Source organism: Ambystoma mexicanum, chromosome 1p (genome assembly GCF_040938575.1).
Source record: "Ambystoma mexicanum isolate Mex_15411 chromosome 1p, UKY_AmexF1_1, whole genome shotgun sequence".
Classification (NCBI taxonomy): Eukaryota; Metazoa; Chordata; class Amphibia; order Caudata; family Ambystomatidae; genus Ambystoma; species Ambystoma mexicanum.
The window spans coordinates 1,453,436,715-1,453,461,430 of NC_090921.1; the positions used below are offsets into that span (position 1 = coordinate 1,453,436,715).

At 46.9% G+C, this 24,716-nt stretch overlaps 1 protein-coding gene across 1 annotated transcript in view; it reads left to right on the forward strand.

Moving 5' to 3' along the window:
• The window catches only part of LOC138455188 (fatty acyl-CoA hydrolase precursor, medium chain-like), a 799,801-nt gene that overhangs the window by 235,597 nt on the left and 539,488 nt on the right, over nt 1-24,716 (forward strand). The window contains exons 5-6 of the mRNA XM_069607091.1: nt 16,074-16,227; nt 23,244-23,357. Of these exons, the coding sequence (XP_069463192.1) occupies nt 16,074-16,227; nt 23,244-23,357 (268 nt within the window). The remainder of the gene's footprint in view (nt 1-16,073; nt 16,228-23,243; nt 23,358-24,716) is intronic.

Here is a 24,716-nt window from a genome sequence, read left to right on the forward strand (position 1 = left end):
CAGACAGAGGAAACATCCGACAGAAAGGAACAAGGGCCCCTGGAGTGAGGTCTATGCAACAGTCTTCCGGACGGTGGGGGGGGTAGTTCCAGAGGTATCTTTTCTGTAACTACCTCAGTGTACTCCAATAGGTAATTGGGCAGACAATGTATTGCTCTGGGTTCACAACTGCTTGCAGTCTTAACTGTTTCAAATTGGGGTCCGGGCAGCCATTCCACCTTGCAGGTAGCAGATTGGAAGCTAAGAAGGTTTTTAGTCCAGTTTATAGTAGGGTTGTGCTTCCGTAGCCATCCTGTACCAAGGGTCAGGGGGAAGAGAGCCGCACGGATGATGTCAAAGGCAATCTTTTCGGTATGTTGTTGTGTGGACATGACGAGTTCTTCAGTAGTGTGAGTGATTAAGCCGGAGCTTAAAGGCTCGCCGACTACACCTTCCACTTTCTGTTCTTCCTTCTTGGCGATGCGGGTCACACCCTCTGTGCAGCCCAGTGAGTATCCATGAAATTGACGGCTGCACTGCAATCCAATAGAGCCTGAGACTGTATCTCTGAATCGCCCAAAAGTAGGGTCACTGAGAGAATCATTAGACGAGCATCTTCAGGTATCTTCGGGGAAGATACAGAGAGGGTGACATAAGGACTTGCAGAGGCCCCTCGGAAGTGAGTCCTGGCACTTACCGAGGGCGATTGTTCCCCGACCGTCTGTGAGGGACATCTGGACAGTCCCTAAGTAGATGAGTAGAAGCTCCACAATACATGCACAGACTCCCTTCTCTGCGCCTCTTCCGTTCCTCAGGAGTAAGAGGACCCCAAGTGGTTCCTATCTGCATCGGTTCTTCTCCGTTAGATCGCGAGGATGATGAAGAAACGGGAGGAAGGGTCTCCACAGAAGGAGACACATAGGGTTTAGATTTCCTTTTCTCAGCCCGACGCTCTGTCAAACGGAAATCGATGCGAAGGGTAGCCGTAACAGGATCATCAAAGGTTATAGGGCGAGCTATCCTGGCCAACTCGTCTTTGAGGTCTTCCCTTAGACCACCTCGGAAAATGGCATACTGTGCTTGCTCTTTCCATCCTGCTTCTACTGCGACTTGTTTGAAGCTTTTTATTTTGTATTTGTTTGTTTGTATTTGTTTATTACTTGTATCGCGCGCCGAACCCATGGGTAACTGGGCGCTTGAGAATGTAGGTTACAGGTTGCAAAAGGTAATGCCAATTAATAACAAAAGGAATGACCCTAGTTACAGTTGGGTCGATAACAAGTTACAGTGACCCTGGTTACAGTTGGGTCGGTTTACAAGATACACAAGATACACAGATAATAGGCAACGGTGTACGATGGTTGTATTGGGATCTGTAACTGAGGTGGCTGGTCCCTTACTGGGAAGGGTTGTTGGTTAGCCACGTTTTTATGCTGGCTTTGAAGGTGAGGAAGGAGGGTTCCTGTTTGAGGGGGATGGCGTTCCAGCGTTTAGCTGCTTGAACTGGGAAACTGGCGCTGCCTGCTGATTTAAGGTTATATCTTGGGATCATTAGGTTTGAAGAATTGGAAGATCTGGTGATGCGGGTGGGTTGGTGGGGGCAGAGTTTGTCTGCGAGATATTTCGGTGCGGAATTGGTGAGGCATTTGTGCGTGATGGCCAGGGTGCGAAGGGTGATTCTGTCGCGGATGGGCAGCCAGTTAGCGTTTTGTCTGTGTGTGGAGATGTGGCAGGATCTCGGGAGGCTGAGAGCTGCTCTTAGTGAGTTATTCTGGAGCACCTGAAGTTTGTTGAGGTTATGTTCCGAAGTGCCGAGGAATAGTGTTACAATAATCAATTTTGGAGAGAGCGAGTGCTCTGGCTAGAGTTAGGCAGCTACTTGTAGATAGGAAGGGTTTGCAACTATATATAAGTTTGTTTGTGTAGGCTGTGGAGGATGCAATGCTGTTGACCTGTTTTCTGAGGGAAAGGGTTGAATCGAGGTAGACCCCCAGGGTTTTTATCTCCTTGGAAACGCTGATTGTGTTGTTGTCAATGGCGAAAGACGAGTAGCTGCGGTCAAGTTTGTTTAGGCGAGCCTGAGAGCCTACGATCATCAGCTCTGTCTTCTCGTTATTGAGACAAAGACCGTTGTTAGCCATCCAGGCTTGGATTTCGAGATAGATGCTGTTGAGTAATTTAGAGTCATGGTCGTAACAGCCGGTGAGGTGGATGAGGACTTGGGTGTCGTCAGCGTAGTTGGTATAGACTACACCCAGGTTGTCAAGTCGGTCGAAGAGGAGCTTCGTAAAGATGTTATATAACGTGGGTGACACACACGATCCTTGCGGGACGCCACACAGGATTGGAGTTGGGTCTGCGGAGGCTGAGGGTGAAAGGACTCTGGTGGTGCGGTCTGCTAGAAACGATTTGATCCAATCAGATGCATTGGAAGAGAAAGCTGCGGCAGTGGAGAGGTGTTTGGTCAGGATTTGGTGGTCGACAAGGTCAAATGCTGCGGATAGGTCTAGTAATAGGAGGATTGCAAGTTTGCCTTTATCCTTTGCCTCATCCATTTGAATCTTTAGGTCTAGGAGAGCAGTCTCAGTCCCGTGTCTAGGTCTGAATCCGGATTGTCTGAGGCCGAGGAGGTTGTTCACATCTAAGTGTTTCTGGATCTGCAAGTATGACACACGGTCCAGGATCTTTAGGAGAAAGGGGACTGTGGTGATAGGCCTGTAGTTGGTGGGAATATTCGGGTCCAGATTGGCTTTCTTTAGTAGTGGCATGATCCAGGCTTCCTTAAGATTTTGGGGTACCTGATTGGAGGCGAAGGAGGAGTTGATCACAGTGTTTATGAAGGGGGCAAGGAGTTTGGCTCCATCCTTAATGATGGTGGCTGGGCAGACATCACCTTGGCAGTGAGAGGGTTTTAGGCTTTTAATAATGTTTTCGACTTCCTTAGGTGTTACTTGGGAGAAAGTGAAAGGTGGACAGGTGGGGGTTCTGTCGAGGCGGAGGTTAGCAGCTTGGCGGTCCTTTTGAAGGGTAACCTTTTTAGCTTTGATTTTGTTTTGGAGGAGGGTAATTTTGTCTGCTAGGGCTTGCTGTATTTTGGTACACCAGTCTGCATTTTTGATACAGTCTTGTGTAGGGGGTGCTGGGGACTCTAGCTCTTTTAGGACGTTAAATAATTCTTTTGTTCTGGAATTGGCGTTTTGGATTCTAGTATCGTAGGTATGTTTTTTGGCTGATAAGATCCCTGTTTTGTAAGTAGCGGATGCTAGCATGAACGCTGTTCTATTGGAGATAGAGGGTGGTTTTCGCCAGGTGGTTTCGGCAGCTCTTTTTAAGGTTCTATGGTTTTTTTTAACTCGGGGTAAACAATTTGTTGAGGTGTGCTTGGGGTTTAGGTTTCCTGAGTTTGAGGGGTGCGACAGTGTCTAAGGCTGACTTGAGGGTGTTGTTGTAGAGGTCCACTAGGTATGTTGGGTCGAGGTTGTTAGCTTTTGGTTTGCAAAGAATATTTTTAATGGGTGGTTGGAGGCTTTCTATGGAGATGTTAAGGCAGTTTCTGGCTAGCGATGGAGGTTCGGTGTTGGTTTTTGTGGGGGGTGGTCCCGGGATGGAGAACTGGATGAGGTGGTGGTCGGACCATGCAACAGGCTCATTTTGGTTAACGGTGATGGCACAGTTAAGGTCAGCGATCCAGTCCAGGGTCCTGCCTTTGGAGTGGGTTGGCGTAGAGATTCTGTGTGCAAAACTGAGGTTGGATATGGAGTTGGCCAGGGATAGGGCGTGTGGGTCGTTGGGGTCATGGAGGCCAAGGTTTAGGTCACCTAGGAGGATGGTTTTTGAAGCGAGGTTGGTGTGTGTGGAGAGGAGGTCAAGAATATCGGTCTCGAAAGTGGACGATGGGCCGGGGGGCCGGTAGACAAGGTGCATGAGTATTGTGGTGGTTGGTGTCAGTGAGAGTTTCACGGATAAGAGTTCTGCGGAGTGGAAGTTTATTTGGGGTATGGCTCTAAGTGCTAGGTGGGACTTGGCGATGAAGGCTACTCCTCCGCCTTTGTTGGAAGTTCTATCGGCTCTGATGATGGAGTACCCTTCTGGTAGGGCTAATGAGAGAGCAGGGCCTGCTGCCTGGTGGAGCCAGGTTTCGGTTACTGCTAGGAAGTCCAAACTGTTGAGGGTGATAATGTCCGAGATCTCTGGGGCGTGTGCCACAAGAGACCGAGCGTTGATAAGGGCTCCTTTGAGGTTAGGAGGTAGTAGTGGGGGATTGCTGGTTTTGGAATTCCTGTGGGGTGGATGGTGAGGGGTGGGGCTGGGTGTGATTTTGGGCTTGGCAAAGGCTTGGGGTTTGGTGAGCCGAGTGCCGAGTCTTTGGTTACGTATGTGGAATGGGGGTGGGACAAGAGGTGTAGGACGTGTGGCGTAGCGTAATATCCATTCAGAAGGGCTGAGTGGGGCGACATGGACTGTGGGGTTGATGGTGAAGGGAGAGTGGGGTTTGGGTAAGGGTAGGGTAGCGTGGGAGTGGTTGGGGGGTGCTGGTGTCCCTGTGTGGACTAGAGGAAGGATGGAGGCAAGCGCTAGCGTGGCTCTATGGAAGGATGACATAGCGGATGGCTAGGTGGGCAGTTAAGCAGTGTGCACATTTTAATACAAGCTGCACAGTTTGGGCCGGGAGCAAATTTCAATACAAGCTGCACAGGAGGCTAGATTAAGTAGTTACTTCGGTGAAGTACCTAAGTCGTTATTGTCTGGGAGGTGCCATGAGCTAACAATTGGTACCTTTACGTTGTGGAGAAGCAGTGAAGATATTTAAGCAAACTGGCATCTAGAATCGACTTTAGCACAGAGACCTAAAGCACTGGTTACTGGGAAGTTCATTTTAGTACATTTACGTAGTGGAGATGCGATAGGGCTATTCAGAGTACTAGAGCACAATGCAATCAGGTGAGGGTGCTAATGCACATTCAGTGTACTAGAACACAATGGAAACAGGTGAGGGTGCTAATGCACATTCAGAGTACTAGAACACAATGCAATCAGGTGAGGGTGCTAATGCACATTCAGAGTACTAGAACACAATGCAATCAGGTGAGGGTGCTAATGCACATTCAGAGTATTGGAACACAGAGCAATCGGGATAAATGCTAGAGCATATTAGTGCTATGGCGAGGTTGCGCATTGGACTGAGCGTGCATGGATTAAAGTTGGAATTTGCACACGTGAAAGCGTTATAGAATCATCAGCATTGCTATTGGCGCACATAGTGGAAACAGAACAATATTACTTTGCGATAAGTAATGATGTGTATATGCGAGCAAATATCCAGGGATGGAGGGGCGTAAATGCACCCACGTGGAATGGCGCCTGTAATGTCTCGGGTTAGTCGGATCTATAGTGTTCTGGTTAGGTTCTAAGATCAGGGGAGGCTTACCCGGTATTTTGCAGAGTCCTGTGGCCAGGGCCTCGGAAGCCTCTGGACAGGAAGCGCCCCTTGTTGAGAAGCTCCTTAGTGAGAAGGCCGGCGTTCGCCTGCCGGCGTGTGTTTGGCCCTGATGAGCAGGGGCTGGGCCAATAGGATCAGGCGGCCCAGGTCATGTGGACGCAGTGAGGGTGCCTGCGGCCATTTTCGATTGGGAACACCTCGTGTGTTCAAATGGTGGCCACGGAATGGGGGGGGCGAAAGTGGGCTTTGGGGCTCGATTCTGAGCCTGCAAGGAATTTATCCTTGCTAAATGCAAATAATGCTGCTGAATGCAGCAATCTCCGTGTCGGGGGGAGAATGGTGACGGAGGCTGGGATTAGGCAGTGGTGCCTACCTTGAGTCTCATAAAGGTGGCTGAGGTTGTTGGCGCACTGCTCCTGCAGTGGTGGGTGCTCCTGCACCTCCGGGGCCTGGGCGATCTTATATAAGTAAGCAGGTCTGAGTTGCCTTGGCGAATGTCAAGTAGATCTTCTGATGCTAAGAAGGTACTCTCGGTACGCAGAAATGTCTGTTGTAGCAAGGTCTTAAAGGCACTGTAGTCTTGCAGAACAGGGTCGGTTTGATTAACGAGAGGGGTAGCCCATGCAAGGGCATTGCCAGTCATGTGGGTAATCATAAATCCAATTTTGGCGTGATCGGAGGCAAAGGTCTGAGCATGAAATGAGAAGTGGAGGTTGCAAGCGTCCAAGAATTCTTTAACCCTCTTGGGTGTGCCATCGAATTTGCCGGACACCAAAGGGAGTGGAGGTAGATCTGTCAAAGAGCGTTCTCTCTGTCAGGCGCTGCTGTAAGGCGGTGTTGGCACTCTTTAAATTCTGTACCTCTAAGTTCAGATTCTGAACGGCGGCTACAAGTTCCTGAATCTTTTGAGGTGTCGCCATGCTGATGTCTTGGCGTTGCAAACTGTCACAAGGGTCGGCTATGTCCTCTTCCTCAAAAGAGGTCTCCGTCTCGAATCCCTCCCCTTCCTCCTCACCTTTGTCTGTTCTCCTGGGTTTCCTTTGTTCTGTGATTCTGGGTCTCTCCTTTTTTTTTATGCAGGTAAGGACAGCCACGGAAGGACGCCACAGTGCCACAGTATATGTGGGGAGGTGGATAATCCCCCGTGACCGTCAGCAGATGGGGGGAGGAGCAAGCCAAAGGCACAAAAAAAACCCAGATGACATCCTCAGGCTGTAGTGGAGAAGTCTGAAGTCCTCGGAAACCAAGATGGAGTCAGGTGCGGTGGGAGAAGATCCAAAGAATCCACGAGGGTAGACCAGAGGGAGCACTACAGGAGGCAAAGGCAGTCCAGTAAACAGGCCGGGTCCAGTACACAGGTAAGCAATGCGTGCACAGATCAGGAGGCAGGAGCAATCCAATAAGCAGCGGGTCCGATGGACAGGTAATCAATGCGGACACAGATCGGGAGGCTGAGACGGTAAAGTAAACGGGGGGGGCAGGGTACCAGTGGTAGCGGGAAATACAGAGGAAGAGAGAGTAAGCCAGGAAGAGGAGGAAACAGAAGCAAAGCGAAGGAAAAAGGCGGACAGAAGTCCGAAAATGACGGGATGGATCTCGGGAAGAACCCCGAGTGAGAGGAGGCAGGAAGGCTAGAAAAATGAGCGGGAAGAAGAAAAGGTAGAATCAGAGGGAGGCTAAACGGGAGAGGGGGAGCAAGCCAAAATGGTAAAAAACGCAAGAGAGGTAACACGGAGCACAGGCAACCAAGGAAATGTTGCAACGCGTCCGTAACCCGGAAGCAGGGGAATAAGTGCTACCGGTTACGTACGCGACGCAAAGAAAGCTAGTCCCGCACCCTGCGCTTGGAAAATCGTGGTGGAACATTCAATGGCGTACCGCGACGCCAGCGATCCCAAATTCGCCATCTTCCCCAAGGTGTGACAGTTGGACTACCACACAAATATCCTGTCATTTTTGTGCCCTTCCTTTGCGTTTTATGCAGGCTTTCTACATGCTAGGCACACTATTGTTTTCCAAATGTGCATTTCACACTTCCATAAAATGAACAAAAGTAATTTCCAAATTGAAAAATGCTGCTTGCGTTCACTAGTTTTCGTTGAAATGTTTTTTTTGTCAGACACCACACATACTCTGTTATTTGTGTGCCTCTCTGTGTTTTAGCACAGGTTATATTTATAAAGATGTTATATGCTTGCCAAACTGGTTAATCACAAATAAATGCTTCTGTTGTGCTGACAGCAGTTTTTAGGAAATTAAACTGTGGGTTCATGGGTGCCAACTTTTTGATTTTCACTACAGGGGCAGAAATATAAGCAAGCAACTAGCCCAACCCATACCCTGGCCAAACGCATTTTATAGCACTTTTTCTATGATTCCAGTGCTATGCGGACGACACTCAGCTCATTTTCAGGCTACCCTCAGCCACCTCTTCTCCCTCCCTCATCTCTAACTACCTGTCCGCCACCTAGGAGTTGTGTGCCACCAATGATCTCTGCCTTAATGCCAGTAAGACCAAGATTCTCCTCATTGGAACATCTGCTCCCTCCTTTCCTGTCACTCTCTGGCCGGCCTCCCTTGGCCCTCCTCCTGCTCCCACCTGTGAGGCTAAAAACCTCGGGGTCATCTTCAACTCCACACTCTCCTTCTCTCCTCACATTTCTGACATCTCTAAGAAGTCACACTACCAGCTGCACCTCCGCAGAGGCATTCTTCCTTTCCTCTCCTTCCCCCAGGTGCTCAATGTCTCCAGAGCACTGGTTCTCTCTAGGCTGGACTATTTCAACATTCTCTTTCTAAATCTGTCTGCTTCTACTCTCCGCCCTCTGCAACTCATCAAGAACAGGACTGCGAGACTTGTCCTTGACCTCAAGCCCAGGGATCGTATCTCTCCAGGACTGAAATCTCTGTACTGGCTCCCAGTGGCTGCGAGGATTACGTTCAAAACCCTCTGTATGGTCCACAAGGCCTTCTGGGGCCTGGGGTCTCAATACCATCAGCTCTCTTCCAAAATATCTTCCTTCTCGAGCTCTTCGCTCATCCGCCTCCAACTCGCTCAGGGTCAGTAGCTTCTCCAAGCAACGAGTTGGTGGTAGATCTCTTTCCTCGGCTGGGGCCTCCCTCTGGAACAGCCTCCCCGTCTCCCTGAAAGTTGAGGAGAACCATCTCCGGTTCCGGAAGCACCTCAAAACCTTTCTCTTTGCTTCTGCCTTTTCTCCTCCTCTCCCCTGATGACTTCCTGGCCGATACTGAAACTGCACTGGTCACCTGCACTGGTCACCTGGCAACCCTCCCTGCTCTCAAGCCCAGCCCCCCCACCCAGTTGCACACCTGCACTGCCTTCCTGGCAACCCCTCGCACATACGGACTGTTCTGTACCCCTACAGTTCCACCACTAGCACTTGACACCTGATGTCTGCACTACCCTTGCACTTGCCACCAGCTGGCCGGACGCTACTGATTGTTATTTATTATCCCATGTACTGCACTGTCCCCTTCCCCTTGCCCCCGCACTTTCCTCCTTCCCCCTTCCCATGCACTTGCACGATCTGAATGACACCTGGCCTAGTAGGATGATTGTCTGTCTTCTCTCTGTACCCCCTCCCTTGTCTCGTCGCGCCTTGAAACACATATGATATGATACGGCAATTAGTTTTGAATATATAACATCTCAGCATCGGTCTGTCAACCTGCTGAGCTACCCTGGTAGGCTTCTACTGTACAGCATGTCTATGGATCGCTTAATGTACTAAAAGTGGGTGTACCTGTGTCATGGAAGTGATTTAAAGTGGAAATGTATAGTGTGGAGTATGGAAAGAAGCCACATGAAAGAAATTGCACCATTTTTTAAATATAATTTTGAACATTTCCAGGCGAGCAGCAGTGCTACTGTGATATTTCCATTGCGTGGTCACAATGATCCTGATCCTGCCCCAACCCCTCTGACATCTCTGGCAAACAAGAGCAGTTTGCTTAAGCAAGACAGTGTCTGTGGCACACAAGGCCAACTCTGGTACTAGAGGCGGCCTGCAAAAGCAGAACGTGATATTGACATCTGTCAGGGAATTTGCAAGCAGCTCCATGTGGCACAGCAGCCAAGTTCCCCACCTGCAGTTGGGACGACCAGGGTTCGGATCCTGACCAAGGAAAATAACCGCAAAAACACGTCATTAAATAATTTAACATAAAAAAGTGTTTATTTTTTAGTATTTCCATCGCGGGCGACTACGATCGACCGTTTGGCGACCTCTGCCTTAGAGCTTCCCATCATACTAATGTGTGTTGTTTTTTATACACTCATTTGTTGCTTTCACTGAGACAATTTGGAAAGGGTTATATATTGCCTATGCGGAACACGTCATTCGTCATATCAGTACATTGGGCCTCATTACAACCCTGGCGTTGGACCATGGTGCTATTCGCACCATGGTCCATGCCGGATTCCGCCATGGTGGATGGCGGATTTACCACCCCATTCCAAGGTTGGCGGGGCGGTAAATCCCCATTCACCATGGCCCCTTTCCCATTTTTGGCCCATAGGGCTCAATGGGAATGGGGAAGGCGCTAATTACGGCACCGTAAATTACGGTGCCGTAATTAGCACCAAGGTCCCTTAGCGGGTTGGGCTTTAACGCCTGTAAAAAGCAGGCGTTAAAGTGTGAATCGGACGTTAAGGGTTTAACGGCGCCGCAGCCTTTTACGGCGCCGTTAACCCCTTAAAGCCAGGGTTGTAATGAGGCCTGGGATATCAGGGGATAAAACATTAAGTTGCACGCTACTAGCTAGCCATAAAAGTCACTCACCACCTCAATTCTATATATACGAGTCAAACATTGCTATCCAGTGTCTGGTGTCAAGTGCAAAGTTTGCACCCTGCGGGTATTAAGTGCTGGGAATGTCATATGACCTGCTGGATTGGCACTGCATGGTGGAAAGTGTGTTGATGCCACACTGAGGAAAGCCTCGATAGGTCATGAAGAAAACCATGGCTAACCAAACGATCATTAAGAAAGGATTGGGCAGTTGGGCTGGATGTGAAGTAAAATTTTGCTTGACACTACAATGGGTGTGTGCCATGAGTCCTATCTATGTCATCAGGGTCATGCAAAGAGGGCAAACCTTTTACAACTGACACATCTGCAGCATAATGTTTCAGGTCTTCAGAACACTTGGTTGCTTCCATCTGCAAGACTCCCAAATGCCCAAAGGTATCCAAATCTGACAACCTGATACCCAAAGGTAGCAAGGAACCCAAATACCCCTAACACATGTCTGCAAAGCACTTACATTGAGCACCGCAGGGAAGATCAAACGCCTATTTCTGTTAATCTGCATACCAATCACCTGAATTTCACACTAAGTGGAAAGATGAGATGACATTTGGGAATGTTCAACTGTGCATAATTGTTGAGGACATGTTTAAGTTAGACTGCAGTGAGCTTCACAGAGCCAGTGTCAGTGAAAGGAGGGAAGCTTTACCCACCATATCTGCAGCAACCAAAGTAAATCCTGCATTCAGAGTGTGGTTAAAAGACCAAAGCCTTGTGTCTACAGTCGAGAAAACATGCAGAAGACATACATGGAGGTAGCCCATGACCCTTCAACGTGCGAATGTGGAGACGTGGGTGCTGAGCATAATGCAGATCCCTCAGTGATGTTACAATGCAATGGCATTGAATAATAGGGTGAATGGGGGCATGTAGTAACCCATTACAATAAAGAAAACCTGTAACTGGCACACTGCCACCCACCCTTTTCTTTCCGTGTGTCAGCCCCAAACCAAAACCTTTGATTCCTTATATTCCGCCACCCTCCATCATCTACCTCGCCATGACCAGTCGCCTCCCTACTGGCATGTTTCCCTGACAAAGCAGGAGTTATGAGTCTGAGTCTGAGAGTATGTGAGACCCCAGTCATCACTGAAGCTGCAGTGCTCACAGACTTTTAGAATCATAGCCCCAGCACTTCTAGGGCGCTGATGAATTGAATCAGCCGGGGCACATGGCTTTCTCTGGCTCCCTCTGTTCTACAGACACCTGAGGTAGGCAGCGAAAATGCCTGGGCTACAGGGTCTCGCATCCACTTCTTTGTGTTTTGAACTTGGGCAACCAGGAAGCGCTGCGTGGCAGTTTGCCAATATAAGCCTGAAGTCACATTCTTTCTGAAAATGGTTGCTCTAGGAGAGCTGGTGCCATTTCCGTGTTGGGGATAAGTCGTATTTTCCAGTCAGAATCACAAGTGTTAAAATACCACTATCGTTTAGTCTGTTTCTTCACCCGAAAAGCTGACTGTCAAGCCACCTCATATTTACAGAGATGGTGTTCATTCCTCATGTAAGCTCTAGTATTGTGATATCGTTAAATGTAGATGCCAACACAGGTGGCACAACTAAGGAGGGTACATTAGCAGACACTCCTGGTACAGGCCATAGAGGATAAGGTACTGGGTCTACTTATATCGCTCCATCTACTTATGATAGTTAGTGTAACTAATCCTCCAGTCTTTCTCCAGCCCTTTTGGGCAACGTATCAGCCTTCTGTGGTTGCCTTGTCCTTCATATGCTACAGGTATCTTAAAATGTATGGGGTGGGGAGAATATCCCAAGGACCTAAGTTTACACTTGAACCCAAAAAAGGCATCAACTGTTCTAAAGGTATCAGGGTGGAGAACTGAACACTTGCAGGAGCCTTCTGTACAGGCCCTAGTGCCCTAGTTGGGGTGGGGGGGTACATAAACCAATATCTACAATCCCAGGGATATAGCGCCCAGCATGCTTCTTGATTGACTTACTGTGCTGGGATTCGTTGTCTAGTATGCTTCATTGTTTCATTGGATTTTTTCTTGATATTCTCTGACAGTGGATTTTCTCCCTAGTCTCCTTAGTGTAGCAGAGGCCTACCAGAAAGTATTTCATGCTCCTCCTTGCCCTAGGGGATAACGTTAAGAGCAAACATTCCATACTCCCTTGCACGTCCATTACAGTTAGTTTACAAGCAAGCATGTCTTCCCTATTGCCAGAGTTGTTGTCATGCTGGAATTATCACCAACTAACAAGGTCCATCTCCTTGACAAGATCCTTTTACAGGCTCTGGTTTTGTCTTTTTGATTGCTAGCGCCTGCCAAAGGCGTGGTTATAGTCCCCCCAGTAAACTTGTGGCAAATTGATCTAGTTCTCTGACCTGTATTATTGTCTGAGATAAAGCTCTCTGAAGGCTGATGGTTCTCCTCGCTTATTCTGCGTTGGATCTCCCCAGCAGATGAATGGCGCGCGCGCCTCAACAAGCTCTGCCATCTCCTCTTCTCTGGTTCTCCACATCCTCCGTGCCCTCTCTCTGCTACTTTCATTGCCCAATAACCTCTAAAATTGGTTCAGCGCTTTCCTTTTGGTTCATGGTATTGCATCTGCACTGGTTTCCCCTTCTCCCTTGCAAGTTCTTTTCTCTCCTACTGCTATTTTGAGGTGATGTGCATTTAGTTTCCGGTGTCCCCAGTTGACCAGCTGATTATCTTCTTGTATGGGCCTTGAGGGTTTACATCCTCCGTCCACCATTTAAGGGTCATGTGGAAGTGGTTACAGCACTTTACGCCTCTGCTATCCACTGCTAGCCTTAGGGATTGTTGTACGTTGTATGGGTGAGCACCTCCAGGCTTTATGCATGTGTCAGGGATGTATGCAGGACCCAGGCATGCCCTGCTGCGAAAATTATTGGTGAGTGCTTTCCTACCTCTACAGCAGTGAGCTGCAATGTGCTAAAAACATCAAGGATTATATGTCTGCTCCACTCCAGTGACAGTGGAAAGTTGGGAATACTCAGCTCTCTATCTGAATGTGGGAAGGGTGTATTCTCCTTTTGGTAAATGGTTGAACACTGACTGTCTTGATTGTGGCAGGGAAGGCCACATAAGAAAAGATCTGTTTCTTTTTCATCACCATCTACTTGAGACACTTTCTGGCAGCGAAGTTTCAGCAAGGAAGTACCCTGCGAGATCCACTGTGTACCTCTGCTAAGTAGCTCTTCACGATGCTTGTGGGAGTCCCCAGCCACAATACTCCCCTTCCCCTTCCCAGACCCCATGTCAAATGTGACCTTGTCAAGGGAACAGCCATCCTGGCACTTTATTTGAGAATACGTTCAGTGGGAGATTTGTTATTCGTTTCTGCTTTGAATACATGTTGACACACGATTTTACACTTCATGTAAGATTTTGTAATCGGCTCCAAGTGATGTCATCAGGATGAACAGCCATGTGAATTTACTTCATGTAAAGTTGTCACCGGTAAAGGACATGGGGTGCCGTTCCTAGTGGCAGCAAAAGGGTTAAAGATCATGCAATGTCATTGGCTGATCAAAGTGCATCGGATGTCTCTTCCACTTCCCCTACCTTTCTTGGGTTGTTCATACACTTGTGCTCTTTTATCGCAAGTGCCATCTATGATGTTTCTTTCTTAGGCTTGGCTATATTCACAGTTTTTTGTGACGTGATGGAGGGTTGCAGTGGTGGACAGCTTCTTAGTTAGTCGATCCCCATCGCAGCGTGCTACATAAACTGTTTTCCAGTGAACTTCATTGCAGGACTTCTGCATGCACTTTGCTGCGCTTCACCGGGTCCATTGTGTTTTGTGGCGGACTCAACCTGCCATGAACATACTGGACATGTCATAATAACACGATTACATAGCACCTGCAGACACATTTGCTATTTTGTCGCTCTGCATTTAAAAGAAGTCACTATAGACAAGTTTAATGCCACTCATTCATTTGCACTAGTGACATTTATAAACTGAAAATATTGAATTAGAATACAAATAGGGAGAAATGGCATATGAGGAGGGACACACAGCTTGCAGGTGTTTGTTTATTTGGCCACCCATTGGCTCTCCGTGGCCATGCTAATCTCTATGGCAATTCCCACCCAGTTCCTGCCAAGTCTGACTTCAGCCACTTGATTCATAAGCACGCTGTGTATCCTTGACTGAAGACCTCTGAAAACAATCATTTACAAAGCCAACAGTTTTGGCTTGTGTTGACATGTTAGGGGCCCGATTCATGGAAAAGTGTGAATTTATCCCACAAAGGCAGTGCGCAGAGAACGACACAGCGCAAGCCTGCGCGGAGAATAAAAAATGTGTGCCCCATGTATTTATGGAATTTTCTCCGCAAATCAACCATATCTGCAAGTCGTGCCTGGCACGCGCTCGACACGCCCCCACGCAAAGCAAAAACAGCCAGAACAGCCACCTTTGCATGCTCCCAAGGATGCAAATAGATGCACCCTTCAAACGGTGCATGGGGTCCCCCGCAAGAGGGCCTGTATCTTGGGGACGTGCGCAGGGTCCCCCGTAACTGTTATCGGAACCCCGGCAACATGCGTATGATATATCGTAACTCGGGTAAAATGTGGAAAATCGTCGTGCGAACCCCCGTAAACCGTTCCTGCCCCACACTACACTGCGTACGTGCACCACTAAGTTCGATCGGATCCTCAGCTGCAAACACACACACACACCCCTAAATCAGACATGCAAACCCACCTCTGCGCTACAATTCCTATGCGCAAGTGTACTTATGCCTGCCTACAGGTGGCGTAGAGCTGGAGGGATTTGCATTGGCATTTCGCAGGCGAGAGGTTGCATGTTCACCACCATGAATACACACTTTGTTGTGCACATTTGTGGGCGTTCTATGGACTGCAAGCGGCCCGTCGATTGACACCCACTTTTTCCCTTGTTCTTCCTCATTTTCTGAGTTCCGCCCCCTACTCAGCCCTCTACTCAGACCTCGCCCATGCTCTGCGTGGTGTCTCGCGCAAGGCACTCGACTACCTGCAGAGACATGTGGAGCCTGCGGGAAGGCGCTGCAAGTTACAACAAAAAAGTGCTGCGCAGTCAATTCCAATGAATCGGCGAACAGGGTTTCGCACACAGAATGGCGCGCAAATCCGGTATTGTACGGGATAAATAATTCCATGAATCTGGCCCTGGGGATTTTACAGGCACCACTATTACATGCCCAGTTACTCGCACCATTTTGAACCTGCTACCATCAATGGTCAGTTAATATTAATATGGCTTTGCCGTCACTACACAAAAACCGAAACTGTTGGCTTTGCCAATGCTTGTTTTGAACAGGACTTCTCTGAAGGATACAAAGAGTGCTTATAAATCGAGTGGCTGAAGTCAGATCTGGCAAGAACTGGGTGGGAATAGCCATAGGGATATTAGCATGGCCATGGACAACCAATCTCAGAAGGATGAACGGCAGAGTCGTCTCTGCCCGGTTTAAAAAATGGGTCCTGCGGTTTGAATGCATCACAGCAGGAAAAGCTGGGCCCACTGCACTGTCTTCAGCATCCCTAGCCATTGGCATTTCATCAGCCTACGCCCACTCTACTAGAAAGAGGAACCATTAATAGAAAGATGTAACATTACGAACTATATTGACTTGCCAGTATGTCATTGTATGTGCACATACAACAGCCTAGAACAAATAATTTAGTTGATAAAAATCAGCATATGCCAAGCTAATGTTAAATCCATTGTCTAAGTGCTGCATTGAAAGATATGTTATTTGGTTAGCACCATAAAGACAGACATCCCTTAAACTGGGAAATGGCATGAGGATCTCACATTTATTAAACGCGCTTTCTCTTTCAGTACTGGTGATGAACACGCTCCTGGAAACTGGGGATTCCTGGATCAGGTGGCTGCGCTGCAGTGGGTGCAGGAGAACATTGAAAGCTTTGGTGGGGATCCAGATTCTGTCACCATATTTGGGGAATCTGCCGGAGGAATCAGCGTTTCTGCACTGGCAAGTTTGTTACTTTTTTCCCTCGTTGTATCATGAAAAACCTAAACACTATATGGCTTCTAATGTTCACTTGTGCATGTAAAACTTAAATATAATTATATGATGTATGCAACAACATCTCAGTGCCCATTTGTTAATCTAGCTAAAAAGAAAGACTTGGAGGATAGAAAATGTTATTAATTAGTGCCTAGTGAGGTCAGAAAAGTAAAACTAAATTAAAAAACAAATGTATTTATTAGATTTTCGCCACACACGCCTTAAGGACACTGTTCCTCAGCAGCTCACACATTTTATTCTAGAGCAGAAATTGTGCAGCCGCAGAATCGTAAACTTCAGGAAGGTTTTCTGGATTTGTGTAATGAAAATGAAGAATGTACTTGAATGTAAATGAAATTTCAATTGTGATTAAATTATCACGTGACGATGATTGCAACACTATTCACTTGCTCACTTGCTGGAAAAAGTCAAGTGCGATTCACAAGGTGATCAGAAATTGGAAATCTGTGACACCCACATACTAAACCACTTTGTGATTTCACATGCACAGTTGCAAAATTGCACAACACAATGAGAAACTTGGGGCTCTAACTAGCATACTAAAGTGAATTCCTGATTCACAAACAGGATGCGCTTTTCCATGGATAAAGAAAAGTCTCATGTCTCCCTGTACTACTTTAAAGAAAGATCACAGTGATGCACAAAGTATGAACCACATATGCCCCATCAATGCTTCTCACAGTCATAGGAGTGCATTTTCCTCTTGTTTCAGAGTTCACAATGATTGCCCCTTTTCAAGCATGGGTGCTGCTGGCAGCCTATCAGCTCACCCGATGCTAATGGCTGTGAATGGGGCAGCCAGCACACCGACTGCACTGGGAAACAGCATTCAAGAAATGTCTAGTCCACCTTTCTGAAGTCTGTAAATCTGTGCATTTTGTTGGGTCCGTCAAAATTAAAGTAGTGCATCCTCTGCGCTTTTAGCAATTGTCCAATTCTCAATGTATCAGGCTTTAAACAAACGACCTATTTCACAAACAATTGCACATATGGAAACATATAAGAGAATGTCATTATCTCAGGATTTATTTTTTTCACCTAGTAAGAGTGTGAGCCTTTTTTCCCACTCTTACATGTCTTTTGCTGTGTGTGTTTAACATTTTTGTGTTCAAGCTGTGGAGCCTCACCTACTCCATAGGCATAATTGTTAAACTGTGTGTTACACAGCACCTACAATGCAGTGACACAGGGTTGTCTTTTCAGACTTCCGAACTCTGAATCCATTTTCTGGAACTGACTACTGTCTCCCAGAACATGTAAAGTTGCCATTGACTTTATTAGTCTTTTAAAACTCACAGACCCAGTACAAACTATCTTACATAGAGTTCTGGAAAGGGTTAATATGTATCCATTTTTGTCTGTTTCTCGTGGAACATTGTTTTGTTCCCTTTCATTAAGACTTGGCTGGTGGCAGTGGTAAATACCCTATTTTTCCTACTGTGGTTATCTTAAATAGCCCTGGTATTGTTTTAGGCTATCTTGGTAGCTTCGAACTTAAACCCGCTAGACCATATACATTTTTATATGGTTCCGGCTGGGTTTATTCGCCATTTCTTTTTGTAAAAGTCTTTCCCGTCTTTTACTCTGCGGGCCAAACCAGGTTTGGTTCCTCTGTTCACCGTCGTTTTGCGGGCTTCTGCACAGAAACCCTCCTTAGGCGCCTGAATATCTGAGGGGGACAGAATGTGAGGGAGGGGTTTAGGACTCCCTGCACAGGGTCTCCTTGGAGACCCATGTCGCACTCTGATATGATTGGCTGTGGTTGCTGTCCCGGCGGGACAGCCACCCTGCTGTGTGATTGACATCCAGGCTGTGTGAATGGGGGAAAACTGCATAAAAAGCAGGTCTTTGGGGCTGGAAAGGCAGAGTCACCACTGGATCGAGAGAACCGAAGAGAAGCTAACAGAAGAGGACCTCTAACATGACTGAACCTCCTGGTGAAGCCCTGCTGTGGGTTACAATCTTCAAACTTCGACGACAGGGAAGATCTGCAAGGAATCGTTTCCCCTTGAGCTGGTGGGAACAACCAGTTTGCCAAACTGCTTGCCAGGCCTCCCTTCTCTGGTCGAATTTTGCATCCGTTTCTGGTTTCTTCCCTGGGCAGTGCAGGACCCTCCAGTTTTCCTCCTTGTCAGTCCGACAGTCGCTTCAGGAACCGTGAGACTGCAGGACCTGCCAGGAACATCTGCCGCAGCTACATCATTCTTCTGCTTTAAAGGTACTGTGCTAACCCGATTGTTCGTTTTGTCCAGCCACGGTGAAAGTGTGTGAAATCTTTCGCCAATCCGAGGGCTTGTCCTTCTCTATTCTTTAAATAACTTTCCGTCCGACCGACTTCGTTCTGAACTCCTGGCAAAGACTTAACCACGAACTACCCTGAACTGTGTGGTCCTCTGCAAAGACCTTGGTCAATTGACTTTGGCCCTGGCCTCTTGATTGGATTTCCTCACTGTAGTGCCTTTTTCTAGATTGCCCTGCTTACTTACTTGTTGGTGCTGCTCAACTTTTGTCTAACTTTGTCTTTCCATCCCTTTTTATTTCTGGAGTGCCATTTTGCTCACACTTCATTTTGAGCCTAACTTGTCCAGAATCTATTGGGTGTGGTGTAGTGTATTAGAATCGTGATTTCTCAACTGCTTGATAATAGTGAAATGTTTAATAACTGATGTGTAAATAAATGTATATTCTTTTACTCAGAAACCTTGAGTCAGTGTTTGTTTGAATCATAGTAATTGCTGTCCTTTGTGTAACTATTGCTACTTCTCACTTACTCTTGAGATAAGTCTGGCTGCTCAGCCATCGCTACCACTTTACTGTGTAGTACAGGCTTGTACCAAAGGTGAATTTGTACTGTCACTTTTAGTCCTAATTGTGTGTGGTGTTTCCAAAGGGTACTGCATATAAATCTGACTAACAATAGTAGTAGACATTACCAAGTGCTCATCGAAGCCCAGACGGAAAGTGCAAAGACATACCAAACTAGAAGGCTACTAGCTACCTACTGGTGCACAGGAGACCCAGGAGTGTGGTACACATCCACCAAACGGTAGACCTGCAAGGACAGTGCTGAAGGGGAAGGGGGTTTACTGGTGGCGACTACATATACAGCCTGGAACCTGTAATGTTCATGAGTGACCAGATCACCACTCTCAGTGGCAGTGGCATAAGTTAGAGGAGAGATTAATTAAAACAGAAACAGAAAAATAGAGTGTTCATACATTTCGGGAACATGAGGACGACCAGCTCAAGTGCAACAGGACAAACACAAGCAATGGCCAAAGACAGACTCATTCCTCCCACTCTCTGTTTCAAAAAGCGTTTGAAAAGCAGAGTATTATAGTTACAGCAGCAGAGGGCTGTAGCAGGGCAGTATTTAGGGAAACAAAGTTGCACATATTGCAGTACTTGCAAGTAGCAGGAGCTAATGTACACATTTTAGATATCCATTTATACGACCCCTAAGCTGGTGGCCAAGGATAAATCTTGCAGCCCCATTATATATTAGCCAAAGGAGGCATACACAACAAAGAGGGAGGTTAATGAACAGGCTCTTGCAGTAGTCCAACGTACACAAAACCAGGGCTCTGCAGACGTGCAGCTTTTGGATGTAGGTGAGAAACGGTACAATGCATGTAAGCAGGTGAAGCTCGAAGCATGGCATGGGCTTTGTTTACAAGCTCCATAATGCAAAGAATAAAGCACAGACACAACTTAAAGATAACCCAAGGTCTTTTGCCTCATAGAATGGTGAAAGTAGACGGGCCAAAGACAGTGGCGAGAGCGTCGGAGAAAAACATGGGACAGGTATCACAGTATTAAATATCTCCATCTTACTAGCATTGACACACAGATTGTTAGCTGCACACAATGCCTCAATCACAGTTAGACAATTAGTGACAAAAACCAGGACTACAATTGAGTTCAGGGAAGTTTAAGGAAACCTATCTATCATTAACATAACACTAGAAATACGAAAATAACAAGTACATAAGGTGAGCCTGAGGAACGAAAAACATATGCAAGACACACAATTATAGGCAAAAACCCAGGGTATTCTAAAGGTAAACAGTGATGTGCTACAGTACAAACAGCCCAGCAGCAGCTGGTAAGGACAGTCAGTGTGGAAAACAAATCAGCCAGTCCATCACCTGCTCCATACTGCTAATGGGATTGCGTAACCCTTCAATGAGGATGCAATTCTTGCCTGTCTAAAAGGTGAAGGGCACATCAAAAAGCACTGTCCTCAATTGTACTAAAATTAGTGGTCAAAGTTCAAACTTACACTTTCAGTACACTACACTTAATGTTCCCTTAAACAGCAGGTACATCACTTTGGGGGTTTGTATTGTGTGTGGATGAGGAGTGGATGCAGACGAGCAGGAAACATAATTCCAATGCTTCTTTTTGTACACTTCGACCACTAACTCCAGTCATATATACCATATGCACATTCATTATATTATTCCACCGTATTACAAATACTGTATACACCCACTGCATTACCTATAATTACTATACACATTACTATAGTGTGTGTTGCCAGTGGCCAGATTCCTGGGCCCCAATAAGGTCAAGGGTGCGGAAACGTGACTTGAGCACTCTGAATGTGTGCTCCACTATGCCCCTGGTTGCAACATGGGCTGCGTTGTATCTTACCTGGGGTGGTGTGGTGGGGTTCCGTATTGGCATCATCATGTAGGTGCTTAGAGGGTAGGCACCGTCCCCTGGGGAGGTGATAATGGTTGTCATTAGTTGGGTTTGTGTATTTGTGTGTGACATGCATGTGCACAGGCATTTGTACTCACCAATGAGCCATGTGTTGCCATGCCTCCCAGCTTCCAGGTCCGATGTAGGGCTGACATTCTGAATATGAAACTGTCATCGGTGGACCCGGGGTAGTTTGCATAGACAGAGGTGATGATTCCCTTGGCATTGCATACAACCTGCACGTTGATGGAATGCCGGTGCTTGCGGTTGTGATAGATGTGCTCAGTGGCTCTAGGTGGACTTTGGGCCAAATGGGTGCAATCAATGGCACCAAGCACTTTGGGGAAGCGTGCCACCCCGTAAAAGTCCTGGACCACAGCCTGCCTTTCTGCGGATGTTCTGGGCATGTATGTGTGCCTGCGTACTGAGGGGCGTGCAGTCCTGATTGCCAACACCTGGTGTTGGAAGTGTGATTGCGTGGCCTGTGAGACACTCCCAACTACTGCAGTTGTCAGCTGAAATGACCCAGTGGCCAAAAAACGCAGGACATTGACCACCTTTTCCAAGGGGCTCAGTGCTTGGGAGCACAAGGCTGGTGATGTGAGGTCATCCTCCCACTCAGTGACCAGGTCTAGGATGATATGAGGGGGAAACCTATACCTGCCATAGACCTGGTCATCAGGCATCCCAAAAAGGCTGGTCCTGGGTAAGAAAATGCGGGGCCTGGCTATCCTCCTCCTCCTCCTCCTCCTCCTCCTCCTGCGGTGTCCCACGATCACTGCTGCGAGAAATGGGACATTCATCGTAGCTGTATATGCTTGTTTGTTGTTTGCGCAAACTTTTAAGCTGCGCAGGGGCGCTTCCGCCTACTGTCGCGTGGCGGGCGTGTTTCCGGCTTTGCGCCTGTTTTGGCGTGCGCGTGTTTGCCCTGTTCAATTCCATGAATAAGTGTTGTTGGGGCGCGGGTGGGCATTGCGGGAATTTCGGTGCTGGACTTCCACCGTTGCCCACATTTTCGTGTGTTTTTCCCCATTCTGCGTGTTCCGCCCCCTTTTTAGGTGTGTGTGCTGGACATTGTGCGCCTTCATTGTGCGACTCGCGCGCAGCTTTCGGGATGTCGCAGTGATGTGTGCGCCACGCGCGGGTACGGGGCTCACCTGTGTGCTATTTTCATTTGTGCTCATTTTTGAGAATCTGGCATATGGAGTGAAACCTTGATAGTGACTACATTTTTTAATTGGTTCCTGAAGTTCTGGGCAGCTGTTGAAATTAAGCATTAAACATCAATAGCCGTGTTTAGTGATGCTAACGACATCAACAGTGCAATTATACCCCCTAGTGAATGGTAATTAGGACACAATGGTAATAACAATACAGGTTTTGGAGATGTGTTGGTGAAGTAAAACAAGTTACTTAATATTACGTAAAGTAAATAGGCAATTGAGTTAGTAAACTCAATGTGTGTTATTTTGAAGAATTCAAATAACATGGTTTTCTTGATAAATTAAGCACTTTAACTTGATTGAACTGAAACAGTTTTAACATGAGCATGCATTTGGTGTCATGTAAGAGTAGAGTTTCTCTATGAAACAGAAACCACATTTTACCATGTTTAGCTTTCTCTTTGGTGTGTTAAATAGAAGGTTGCAGCAACAAAAGTCCCCCAGAGAGGAATGATCTTATTGAAAGAAATATTGGGCCTCATTACGAGTGTGCTGGTCTGGTAAAGGTTACCGGACTAGCACACTCCGAGTTCTGTGGGCGGGCGGAACGGCACCTGCCCACAGACTTTGACTGAAGCACAGATACTGTTGCACACAGCGCCGGAGCTTCTGTCCTCCCCATTCCCATTGAGTCCTATATGACTCAAATGGGAATGGGGAGTAACATTTTCCAGTACCTGGCTTCACGGACCGCCGGGGCTGTAATGCCCCGGTGATTTCCTAAAGCCAGGCGCTGGAAAAATACACAACTCTGGGGGCAACCTGATGTTTTCATCAGCACGGCTACCGCCGGAGTTGTAATGAGGCCCATACCCTGGAAATTGCATTGCTGTGTCCCTGTCTGCTTTTGAAGACAGAATGTTTCGAACAGAGTCAATACTAGTAGTTATTGACTGCATTCTAAATGTTTTGATTGGCTGAGTGGAGGTTAATAACGATCTCTGTGTGCTAATAGATCTGGTGTTATGCTAAATTGAAGCTTATCAAAAACTTGGTATTTATGGTTGTCATTTTGTTTGTATTTTCCAGGTTTTATCCCCCTTCTCGAAGGGCTTATTCCACAAAGCTATTTCTGAAAGTGGGGTGGCTCTCCTTCCTTCTATCGTTTGCACCGATAAGTCCACGCTCGTTGCCATTAATCATGTAAGTTCCACTCTGCATTCTATTAAAATTGTGCATTACATAGTTCAGCTTGCTTCATGTTTGAATTAATCAAACAGTGGCAGAGCATTTATCTTGTTCTGAAATGTATGTAATCATTTACTACTTGCAGCTGAGGGACAGTTTTGACTCAAAATTAAAAAAAATTTAATTCTTTTTTTATTCGCATTTATATAGCGCACAGCAGTCCGAGGACATCGTGGCACTTGTTACAGTACAAAGCTTAGTTACACGTCAGGAGTCCTACATATGTTACATAGTGAGCATTAATGTTACATAAGGTAGCGGTATATATATATACAGGTTTATAATATAGTTACATTACATTTGAGTTAATGTTACAATATACAAGACATGGTAGGGTAGGAGGTTGTGTTACTCGTAGAGGAGAGTGGTCTTGAGGTTGTTCCGGAAAACGGAGATGGAGGTTTCAGCTCTGAGGGTGGCAGGGAGTGAGTTCCATAGTTTAGGTGCAATGTAAGAGAAGCCTAGCCCTCCAGCTGTGACTCTCTTGATGCGAGGTATGTGTAGCTAGTTGGTGTACTGAGCTCTGGTGGGGCGAGTGGAAGTGGTTCTTGATATAGCTTCGGCTAAGTAGGAGGGAGCGGTGTTGTTGATGCATCTATGTGTGATGGTAAGAATTTTCAGAGTAATGCGGTTTTTGACCTGAAGCCACCGTGCTTCACGTCTGGCATGAGATATATGGTCTCTTCTGGGGATGCTCAGCGCAGCTCTTAGAGCATTGTTTTGCTCGTTTGTTTGTTTGTTTATTTGATAATGCGCTCCAAGCCCTTGGGCAGCTGGGCGCAACAATACAAGTAGACTCGAAACTTAGTTACAGTGCCTGACACAGGCTATTACAAAACAGAGGTAACTTACAACAAATGATACAAGTGATACAGTACATATAGGATCAAGATGGGTAAGAGTAGAAGAATGCCGTCTCAACATATGTATAGCATGATCAGCTAGATAAGGGTGAATATCGTTACATATCATTGTTGTGCAGCCATTTGAGAGCGTTACATCTAAATCTAGTGTAGGGTAATGGGCGTCTGAGGTCAGGTGGGAGTATGTTCCATGATTGTGCAGCTCTAACAGGGAAGCTATATCCACCCGCTGTGGTAAGTTTGAATCTCGGGACTTCAAGTAAGAAGGTGTTGGCAGATCTCGTCAGTCGGTTTGAGGGTCTCCAGTTGATTCTTTCAGCTAGGTAGGGGGGTGCCTGATTGTTGAGGCATTTGGATGTGAGAGAAATAGTTTTAATGAGGATTCTGTCCTTTATCTTTAGCCACTGGGCCTCAGTCCGGTGTTTGGAGATATGCTCTCTACGTGGGATAT